Source organism: Pan paniscus, chromosome 11, assembly GCF_029289425.2.
Source record: "Pan paniscus chromosome 11, NHGRI_mPanPan1-v2.0_pri, whole genome shotgun sequence".
NCBI lineage: Eukaryota > Metazoa > Chordata > Mammalia > Primates > Hominidae > Pan > Pan paniscus.
In genome coordinates, this window is record NC_073260.2 from 107,138,509 (window position 1) to 107,150,671 (window position 12,163).

General features: G+C 38.5%; 1 protein-coding gene across 2 annotated transcripts in view; it reads right to left on the reverse strand.

Annotated features, from left to right (window-relative positions):
* CNTLN (centlein) overlaps positions 1-12,163 on the reverse strand; it is a 352,494-nt gene that overhangs the window by 82,201 nt on the left and 258,130 nt on the right. Inside the window, exon 16 of one of the 2 annotated variants that reach the window (XM_003822610.6) lies at positions 4,687-4,867. In XM_003822610.6, coding sequence (XP_003822658.3) covers positions 4,687-4,867 — 181 coding nt within the window. The remainder of the gene's footprint in view (positions 1-4,686; positions 4,868-12,163) is intronic. The other variant, XM_008976184.5, reaches the window with a different exon arrangement.

Sequence of the window (12,163 nt, forward strand, 5' to 3'; positions counted from 1 at the left end):
GACCTTGAAATTCCACTTAAATAGCAACACAGAATGCAGAAGGCAAGAAAGAAGCCTAGTTCACAATCCAAGATGAGAAATTTCAGGTCAGAAAGCTACGACATTGTATACGTCAATAGTTAGCTCCTTTTTATTGCTGAGAAGTTTCCTGTGTTACAGATGTACCACAGTTTGTTTAGCTGTTCAGCTATTGAAGAGAACTTTGGTTGTTCCCAGTTTTCAGCTATTACAAACAAAGGTTCTATGATCATTCATGTACAAGTTTTTTTGGTAAACATATATTTTCATGTCTGTGGGATGTGTCTAAGGGTGTGATAGCTGGGTTGTATGGTAAGTTTAGTTTTTAAGAAACTGACAAACTTTTTCAGAGTGCTGTAATATAGAATTTTATATTCACATGAACAATATATGAGAGATCCAGTTTCCCTGTCCCTTGGTCAGCACTCGGTATTTTCACTAATTTTTACTTTAGCTGTTTCCTAATAGTGAAGTTGAAAATCTTATATGTGCTTATTTGCCATCCGTATATCCTTTTTTGGTAAAATGTTTGCTCATATCTTCTGCCTATTTTGCAACTGGATTGTTTAATTTCTTCCTGTTAAGTTTTGAGTGTTCTTTACATATTCAAGCTATGAGACTTTTGTCAGACACATGGTTTTTAAATATTCCTCTCACTCTGTGGCTTGTCTTTTCATCTTCTATATAGTGTCTTTTGAGGAGCAAAAGTTCTTAATTTTAATGAAGTCTAATTTACTGATGTTTTCTTTTATGGATCATGCTTTTGGTATCATGTCTAAAAACTCTTCACTCAGCTCTAAGACTTGAAGATTTTCTCTTATATTTCTTTCTGAAAGTTTTATGATTTAATATTCTACATTTATATGTGAGCCACCTCAAATTAATTTTTGTATACAGTGTAAAGTCTAGTTATAGGTTCCTATATTTTTTGCATAGAAATATCCAATTGCTCCAGCACCATTTTTTGAAAGGATTATCCTTCCTTTGCACCTTGGTCAAAAATCAGTTGTTCATACTTATGTGGATCCATTTCTAGATTCTCTGTTCCATTATGTGAATAATAATGGCGGGTGTACGGTGCCATCAGTCTTGACATCTGAATCAATTTTGGGTGATAAGGATTAATGCCACCATCTGTGGGGCAAACATAGTTATTTAATTTTTCAGTTCTAAAATTTAGATCTGGGTATTTTTATATCTTCTACTTATTTGCTGAGACTTTCTAATTCTTTACTGAGATAGTCTATTGCTTTTGTTTTAGGCCTATTTTGTTTTGTTTTAGGCCTGTCCATAATTGCTTGTTGAAGCATTTTGATGGCAGCAACTTTAATATACGTGTCATATACAGATGCCTCCTGACATACAATGGGTATCCATTATTACGTCCTGATAAACTCATTAAGTTGAAAACATCATAAATCAAAAATGCATTTAATACATCTGACCTACCAAACATCATAGCTTAGCCTAGCCTACTCAGAACACTTACATTAGCCTACAGCTGGGCAAAATCATCTAACACAAAGCTTATTTTATAATAAAGTATTAAATATGTCATGTAATTTATTTATTGAATACTGCCCTGAAAGTAATTTAAAAAACCACTGTATGGGTACTCAAAGTACGGTTTCTACTAAACATGTATCAATTTCACACCAACATAAAGTAGAAAAATTTTAACTCAAACCATTGTAGTGAGTTGGGGACTGTCTGTAACTCCAACATCTGTCATCTTGCTTTTTGCTTCTGTTGATATAGTTGAGGTTTTCCTGGATCTTGGTATGAGGTGTGATTTTCAATTGTATCCTGGACATTTTGGCTATTATATTTCAAGTATTAGAACTTCAAGGTTCTGTATCTTACTTGAATCTTATTTGACTGGGACTCATCTGACACCACACTGATGGGGCAAGGAGCACACCATCTAATTACTGCCAGTTGGAAGTGGAAATCCAGTCTTAGTTGACAACCTGGTTGGAGAGGGCCACTTTATTACCGCTTGGGGAGGGCAGAACTTCAGGCTACCCAATAGGCAACTGCTGATACCATCATGGCTGGATAATGGAGGGGGACCTCGTTAATGTTCCCCACTGGGCTTCCATTGACATCATGGGGAGGGGGTGGGGGCTTGTTAGGTATAAGTAGTAATTAAATTCCCCATCTCTGCACTTGGCCTCTGAAATTATCTTGCTCAGAAGGGAAAGGCATTTCAATGCTGAATGGAGATGGATATCCAGGTTCCCTATGTGATCTCCAATGACATGGAAAGGAGGGAGTCACCGGTTCTTAACCTTTTTGGCACCAAAAACCAGTTTTGTGGAAGAAAATTTTTGCATGGATAGGGGGTGGAGTGGGTCGGGGAGGTGGAGATGGTTTCGGGATGAAACTGTTCTACCTCAGATCATCAGGCATTAGATTCTCATAAGGAGCAGCAACCTAGATCCCTTGCATGTGCAGTTCACAGCGGGGTTCATGCTTCTGTGAGAGTCTAATGCCTCCGCTGGTCTAACGGGAGGCAGAGCTCAGGCCGTAACAATGGCTCACCCACCTCTCACCTTCTGCTGTGTAAGCCAGTTCCTAGCAGGCCACAACAGGTGCCAGTCTGCAGCCCAGGGGTTAGGGATCCCAGGAGGAGGTCATTATCACTAGCTCCACACTTGGTCTTCTCTGGCATCACCCTGATAGGAGGAGGAGAGGTGAAGAGTGCCTACTTATTGCCAGGTAAGAGTGAAAGTCTAGGTTCCCATTAGGTCTTTACAGATGGGGCTGGAAACAGGGTTGCAATTTTTCTCTGGTGTTTGCCTGGAGTAGGACACTTACTGTGTAAGCTTTTCTGTCTTGCTAGGCTGGCCTTTTCCAGGTCCTTTGGCTAAAAGAAGGGTTTTATCCAGGGCATGTATTGTCTGACCTACTGAGGTTTCCAGGTTGGGGATTTCAGGTATCCAGGCCAGGATACATGAAGCAAAATGAAAACCCAAAGAACTCACCACCATGTTGTTCCTTGAGTGCTGAGGTACCTAGCTGGTCTGCTGCCTTCTCTCTACCTTTCAGCGTCTTCTTCTTGTTTTATATTAATTTAGGTTAATAGAGTCACTATCAAAATCCCAAAAAAAGTTTTTGTAGAACTTAAGCTGATTTTAAATTCATTTTGAAGAGTAAAGGACCAAGAAGAGACTCTTGATGAACAAGAAGGTGGGAAACTTGTTCAACAAGCAATCAAGACTACTAAAATGTAACTAAGACAGCATGATACTGATACATTTACTGAAGGAACAGAAGAAAAAGCCTAGAGAAATATCCCTATGTTTATGTACATTGGATTTACAATAAAGGTGGCACCTTTGAATAAAGTAAGGAAAAAGTTAATGACAAATATTGGGGAAAAATTGGTAAACTTAATCCCTATCTCACATCACATGAAAAAAATCAATGCTAGACATTGACGTGAAAATCAAAACAGAAAAATATAGGAAATCAGAAAAATATAGGAAAAGACAACATGGAAGGTAGTATAGGATATATCTACATTGCAGTAAGCAATGCATTATACAGGATACAAAATGTGCTATTCATAAACAAAAAATTGGTAAGTTTGGCCACATTAGAATTGAGATGTTATATTCTTCAGAAGACTCCAGTGAGAAAAGTAAAAAGGCACACCATGGAGTAGGAAAAGATATCTACAATACATAACCCACAAAAGGCTCATATATAGCATATATAAAAATGTCTAAGCCAGTAAGAAAAATACAGACAACTCATTTGGAAAATGGGCAGAGACTTGAAGAGGCAATTTACTAAAAAATTCCAAATGCCCAATAACCATGAGAAAGTACTCAACACTGTATTAGTAATCACAGAAACTTAACTCACAATGATATACCTCAACATACATGAAAAAGTAGCTGAAATGAGAAAGATTAACCTATCAAGTATCAATGAAGAGCAGCAAAAATTTCTATAAAATCTATTTATCAATCAATCAGCAGTCATTTAGCATATATTCTTGGTCTGAACTTTATTCTGGTAGTAACTAAAGAAGACCTTTCCTCCAAAGTGCTGGCAAGAGCTCAAAAAATAAATGTTCTTGAATTATGTTTTAAAAGAATCTTATAGGTTAATTCAAAGACAACCTAATTTTTACAACAAAATAGAAATGAACTTTCCTTAATTTTTCACTGATTTATGTTAAATAGGTAAACATTTGGTGCCATGATGTATCAGCAGTAGGAATTACTGAATAAGTTGTATTAGAACTTCAATTTTTCAAAATGTAAAATACATTGAGAGGTTAGTTAGAAATAAGTAATTTAAAGATTTAGTCAGACTAAATGACTTTATCATTGCAAAGACTAATATACAAAAAGAAGTTTCATCATTTGGAATATTTCATATACCTGAAAACAATAATGAGCTTATTAACCACTTTTTTGCTGAGATATAAATACCTTAAGATTTATAAGAATAGTATTTATTTTCGTCTATGAAAAAGACTGTAACAAACAAGTACTTGAAAATTATTTAAAAGTGAATATTTTCACTGTATATTTTAAAGACAACTTTTAAGAATTCAAATTAAATCAACAGTAACATTTATTTACTTAAGTTATAAAGCATAAGATAAAATTTAAAACATAGCATACAATTAAGCAAAATCATGTCATTTACCTTTGGGGTCTTGCCATCTATATTTAAATATGTCTGTACTATTTCTTTTCCTTGTGTTTGGCTGTCTTCTGTTGGATCACTTTCTTTCTGGTCTTTTCCATCTTCTGTAGGACTTATTTTCTGGGATGTTTCTACAATAATTGTTCCCAAAGTTTGAGAGGTCTGTGCTTCAGAATCACTGCTTTTTAGAAAAAAGTAGGGACATAAAACCCAAGAATAAAAGTTGTTACATGTACTTCTCTTAAGTTCAAGACCAAATAATATTTTAGCATAGATTGTATATAAAACTGCAAGTTTAACGTGGGCATTTACTGATTCTCAATGTGAAAGGGAAAATGAGTCTAAATATATTGTACAAAATTATAGAATCCCATCAAGAAAACAGATTATCTAATTTCAAATCCCTACTAACATCATTTCGATAGTACTTCAACCAAGTGTTAACTCAGGAAGCAATTGCTGTAACACTTCCAGGGTTGGAGCATGCACTACTTTCCCAACAAGGCCAGAAAAGTTTAATATTTCTAACAAAGTTTTTCCTTCACCTGAAACAAAATTTGAATCTCTGAAGCTTTCACCCACTGATTCTAGTTCCATCCCTTATGGCTATTTATCACTGAATAAAATACTTCTTAAGCACCAACTATGGGCCCAGGCACTTTTTTTTTTTTAAGACAGAGTCTCGCTCTGTCGCCCAGGCTGGAGTGCAGTGGCGCGATCTTGGCTCACGGCAACCTCCGCCTCCCAGGTTTATGCCATTCTCCTGACTCAGCATCCCAAGTAGCTGGGACTACAGGCGCCCATCACCACGCCTGGCTAATTTTTTGTATTTTTAGTAGAGACAGGGTTTCACTGTGTTAGCCAGGATGGTCTCGATCTCCTGACCTCGTGATCTCCCGTCTCAGCCTCCCAAAGTGCTGGGATTACAGGCGTGAGCCACTGCACCCAGTCGGGCCCAGGGACTTTTGTGGGCATGAAGGCTAAGGCAGTAGTGAACAAAGTAGAAAAAAAATCCCTTCCCTCATGTAACCTTTATCCTGGTCAGGGTAGAGGGACAGGAAACAAGAATACGTAGTAAAATACATACTATGTCAATAGTGATGTGTTAAAGAGAAAAAAAATAAAAATAAACAAGGGTAGGAGACAGGAAGTGTTGAGGTTGTGTGGAACATTTAAGTAAGTCCCTTTCCCACATGGATGAGCTTTTAACTATTTAGACATCATTATATGCTGCTTGAGACACCATGAAGAATAACATCCCTAGCTTGTTCAAATGTTCCTAACGTATATACTTTTGAGATGCCTTATCTCCTTGGTCTTTTTTTTTTTTTTTTTTTTTTGAGACAGAGTCTCACTCTGTTGTACCCAGGCTGGAGTATAGTGGCACGATCTCGGCTCACTGCAACCTCCACCTCCAGGGTTCAAGCGATTCTCCTGCCTCAGCCTCTCAAGTAGCTGGGATTACAGGTGCCCAACACGATGCCTGGCTAATTTTTTGTATTTTTAGGAGAGATGGGGTTTCACCATGTTGGTCAGGCTGGTCTCGAACTCCTGACCTCAGGTAATCCACCTACCTCAGCCTCCCAAAGTGCTGGGATTACAGGCGTGAGCCACCACGCCCGGCCTCCCTGGTCAGTCTTGAATGTGTTTCAGCTTAACATGATGGAGCATCATGTCCAGAATTCAGTTTCATCTTCCTGGGACACTATGAGAGGTACTGAGTAAAACTCTTGGTAGATGCAGACTAAAAGTGTGTAAGCTTCTCTGGCGTATACATCATACTATAGACTCAAGTAAGATTTAACAAAACCACCTAAAGTATTTCAAATAAGATTTAACAAAACCACCCAGACAACTATTAAAGCCACATATTTCTCCCATTGTACAGTGCAACTGGTATTTTATAGCCAAATAAACTACCCTGTAGGCATTTGTGTAACTATATTCCCAGTCTACTGAGATCTTTGGGGATCTTGATTCTATTGTGTGACGTATTTTACATCCCTCTCAACGTCATGTTAATCACAATTTGATAAACATGCTTTGATGGAATTCAGATGTTCTGTATTTACTGTAATTCTATTTTAAAAGGTTACTGGTTAGTCTGATAAGAATTTCCCTTGAAGAACTCATACTGGCTTTGAGAAATCACTACTTCTTTTAAGAAACATTCACAAAGTTTTCTTTTATAATGTCCCAGAACCTTATTTAGGATTTATTTCAAAAACACCAACTATAGAATTACCCATCTTTGTGTTTTTAATATCACAACTATACTTTTCTGTTTCCCATATTCTCATATCATTTGGGTTCTCCTTCAAAATACCAACAGCAATTGATCAAATCTACAAGTTATTTCAGTATCCCAGAATTCATTATTTCTGAATCAGAATACTATAATCTATTTGCTTATGTGTTCTACTATAATTGTTTACCTCTTTTTATGTTCTATTCCTCTTTTTTGTTTGGCCAACACTTAGCAGAAATTCAACATGTAATGGCCAAAATGGTATGAAAAGTGTCATAAAAAGCAGCATATTTCACAATAAGACACTCTCAAAACAAACTGTTTAGATTTGATTGGAGAGCCCTTGGTGGGGGGTGGGCAGGGGCAGAAGGAGGGAGACGTGTCTTAGTGATGGGGCAGAGTGCTTCCTTCTCTTTATAATTCTTTATTCATTCATTATTCAAAAAACATTTATTGAATGGCTACTATGCTCTATGCATGTGAAAGAATTGATGAACAAATTCTTTACAGTCTATCCATGAATAAATTTAGTCTATGCACGAAGAAAACAATAAGCACAATAAATCTGAAATATGATATAGTATGTTATAAATTATTAAGGGCCACTGGGGAAAAAATGAGCAAGATAAGAGGAAGGAATCCAAATTATGGGAAGTAAAATGGTGGCAGGCTGAAATCTGAAATAGATTGATCATTAGTAATACTGAAGCAAAACTTAGAGGAGAGGGAGTTGGTTGTTTTAGATATCTGGCTAAATACATTCTAGGCAGAAGACATCAAACTAAAATTCGTAAGTTAAAAGTTCCTGCTTTCAGGGAGCAACAATCAGTCCAGTGTGGGTAGAACACAGTAAATATGGACTAAAAACAAGGCTGAAAGCAGGGAGGGTGGTTAGGAAAGTTCTTTTCATATTCCAGGCAACTGACGATAGATATAAGAGTGATGACAAACAAAATTGATAAGAAATGGTCAACTTCTGGATATTTTTCTAAAGAAATCCACCAAGATTTCCTGACAGAGTAGATGTAATGACTGACAGAAAGACCGGAATCAAAGATGGTATCAAGCTTTTGGTCAGTGCAACTGTAAAGATAGAATTATCATTAGTGAGAAAGAGGAAGACATCAGCTGAAATAGGCTTGGTGGGGTAAAGCCCAGGAATTTGTATTAGGCTATTTGATATCCAAGTATGATGCTAAGTTGACAGTCAACTTTACATGTCTAAAATTCAGAGCCTGACCAACATGGAGAAACCCCATCTCTACTAAAAATACAAAATTAGCCGGGTGTGGTGGCACATGCCTGTAATCCCAGCTACTCTGGAGAATCGCTTGAACCCAGGGGACAGAGGATGCAGTGAGCTGAGATCATGCCACTGCACTCCAGCGAGGGCAACAGGAGCAAAACTCCATCTAAAAAAATAAAAATAATATTAATAAAATAAAATTCAGAAGTGAGGTATAGAATGGATACATACATTTTGGGGTGGCTGGAATATAGGTGGTAACAATGATGTTAATAAATACTATGAGATCACAAAACAATGAGTGTAGCTTTTAATGTGTCCTCCAAAGTTCACATCTTGGAAACACAATCCTCAATGCAACAGTGTTGGGAGGTGGAATCTAATAAGAGGTGATTAGATCATGAGTCCTCATGAATGATTTAATGTTATCATGGGAGTGAGTTTGTTATAAGAACAGGCTTGTTATAAAAGCAAATTTGGCCCCCTCTTGCTCTATCAGGCTCCTTGCCATTCCACCTTCGGCCATGATGACACAGCCAGAAGACCCTCATCAAATATGGCGCTCTCAACCTGGGACTTCTCAGCTTCCGGAACTGTAAGAAATAAATTTCCTTTCATTATAAGTTATCCAGTCTGTGGTATTTTTTTGTGTGTGTTGTTATAGCAACACAAAATGTCCACTGACTGAAGACAATGTCCAATGACTGAAGCTCTTAAAAATTGAGAGACTGAGGGGGAATGTCACAAAACTAATAAATGACACTGAAGTTAAATATCAGTGAGAAGAAGAAAATAAAGAGTATGGTATGGCAAACTATAATAACAAGAGGTAGAAATCAACTGTGTCAAATGCTGCTGAGAGGTCAAGTAAGGTGAGGACTGAGAATCAACCTTTGAATTTGGCAAAGTGGTAGTGACCCTCAAAATAACTGTTTTAGGCTGGGCGCGGTGGCTCACATCTGTAATCCCAGCACTTTGGGAGGCCGAGGTGGACAGACTGCCTGACGTCAGGAGTTCAAGACCAGCCTGGCTAACATGGTGAAACCCCATTTCTACTAAAAATACAAGAATTAGCCTGGGGTGGTGGCGTACACCTGTAGTCCCAGCTACTCAGGAGGCTGAGGCAGGAGAATCGTTTGAGCCCAGGAGGCGGAGCCTGCAGTGAGCCAAGATCGCGCCACTGTACTTCAGCCTGGGAGACAGAGCAAGACTCTGTCTCAAAAAAAAAAAAAAAAAAAATTTGTTTCAGAAGGATGATGAAGGGATGAATGGAATTTGAAACAAGGATTGTACACAACTTTTTAAAATTTCACTGCCAAGGACAGCAAATACGGAGGACTACTAGGTAAAGGAGTACTAACAGGTGTATAATGAATTCTCTGGTTTCCAAACATGGTCCTCCTAATTTTACCTCAATAATTGGGATAATTGCTCTGGCTAATACCGTAGCTCCTTTTGACGCTTTTTAGCTCAGTATAGGGAATCCAAAATGGCCAGGGTACAATCTCAGCGTCTACCTCTACAGACCATAATTGTGTTCCCTCAAAGAACTCTCCTACCTTCGGCATCAGGACTCTCAAATCCCCTAGCCCAAGATCATACTAATGAGAAGCAAAAACTCCTCCAGTGGGTTACTTGGTTAAATAATTACAGCGGCCACGCCAACCTAAAATACTTTATTCCTGGACCTATGCATTCTTGGAGATAAAATAATAAACTCTCAGTTTAGGGCATATACCCTAACTTCAATATTGTCTTCTAGCTGGTGCCATAACGGAGCCTATTGATCATCTACTGTCGTATACAGCCAGTTGCCTTTGAATAATGAAAAATATAGTAATACCAGTGAATTTGAAGACACAGAGCATTGTCATATATCCCTTGCCATAAACTCTGTCTTTTAGCTGGGCTTGGTGGCTCATACCTGTAATTCCAGCACTTTGGGAGGCTGAGGCATGTGAATCACCTGAGGTCAGGAGTTTATGACCAGTCTGGCCAAAATAGTGAAACCCCATCTCTATTAAAAATACAAAAATTAGCCGGGTGTTGTGGCACACATCTCTAGCCCCAGCTACTTGGGAGGCTGAAGCACGAGAATCGCTTGAACCCGCGAAGCAGAGGTTGCAGTGAGCCAGGATCACACCACTGCACTCCAGTCTGGGCAACAGAGCGAGACTCTGTCTTAAACTAAGAAGAAAACGTGTCTTTCAGTCTGTTTCTCTGGGAAAATGCTGACTAGGCCACCTCCCTGCCTCCCAGTCCTACCTCCAAGGTTGAGATCAAGATTGAGCAAGTGCATCCAAGGAGGCAGTTTTCTGCAATATCATAGGGATATATAAGTCATTTTGTAAATCTAAGAATGGTAATATTGGTAAAAATATAATAGACAAAACCATACCTAAAATACTTAAAACTACTGTAAAAAAAAAAAAAAATTGATGCCTCCTCCATGATGGAAGAGGCCTACTGTAATCAACCTGACACTAAGAGACTGGTTGGTTTCCTCTGGAGAATGAAGCTTTTTTTTGGAATTTGCAATTGGTCTTTTTTGTGAACAGGCTGAATATTCAACAGTGCCAGTAGCCCAGTCGCCAGACAAGTTTTGGTGAAAGAAAGTCAATTTTGTTCAAAAGCTTGCAAGGAAAAATTGGAAGATTAGTGGCAGGACACCTGTGCCATGTAGAAACTATACCTGTTGCCATAGCCACTTTGTTCACGAACCCATTAAGCAAGCCCTCAGACAGCTGTGAAATAGGCTAGATCTATACAATGGGTCATTTTGTTCACAGAATGGGCTTTGTGTGTATCTCTTCCAAAAGGTCCATCCACGAACCTCCCCACAGACCTTCCTGCCACCAATCTTCCACCAACCTTCCCACAGACCTCCCTGTCACCAATCTTCCAACTTTTCCTTCCAAGTTTTTGATATACTGAAAAATGCCTCTTTTGACGCACTCCCTCAACATTGATCTCAATCTTCACTACTTTTTTTGGAGTGGGAGTGGGAAGTAGAGAGGTAGATTAGTCAGGGTTTTTCTGGAGAAATGGAACCAACAGGATGTATGCATGCACGTATATATCTTTAGGAATTGGTTCATGTGATTGTGAAGGCTAGAAAGTCCAAATCTACAGTATGGCCCAGTAGGCTAGAGACTCAGGAGAACTAATGGTGTAGCTTCAGTCCAAATGCCAGCAGGTGGAAACCCAGGAAAGTCAATTTTCTAGTTCTAGTGTGAAGTCTGGCAGGCTAGAGACCCAGGAGAGCTGATGGTGCAGATTAAATCTGAAGGCAATTTTCTGGAGAATTCCCTCTTGCTCACAGAGGCCATTCTTTATATTCTATTCAGGCCTTCAACAGACTAAATGAGGTTTATCTCCATGCTGGAGGACAATGTGCTTTATCCAAAGCTCACTGATTTAAATGTTAATCTCATCCAAAAACACATAACAAGTTGATACATAACCAACAGAGGGGGCTACTGTCCCTATAATTCAGTTTCTTTTCACAGTGTCATCCCCTCCATGTGGGACTTAGTTCAGTGAGGAAGTTCTGGTCTTTTGGTATAGATAGCTCATAGAAGAACTGTATTTTTCTTTTCTCCGGACACCAATTTTCTCTCTCTTGATACAGTGCAAGTCATACAGCTGTCGATGGCTGTCCCTACCTGTTCATATTTTGGGTTTGTCACTAATTCTATTGTAGATGCTATCCTTGAGATTTTGGCTATGCCTTCCTATTTGTTTTGTTTATTTTGATGGGGGATTTGTGGAAATAAAATATCTGCCACTGCTGCAGCCTCTTCCCAGTAGTACTAGCTTTTTGAATAGAAAACAGTTGTCAACAGAAATCGCATAGCCTTAGGTGTCTATATGTGGTTCTTGTCATGCTTGTCAGGCATTCCACATACCACCTCTGTCTGCTACAGACATATTCATAATCTTTGGTTCACTGAGTCATCTCCTCAAGCCATTAATATTTCCTG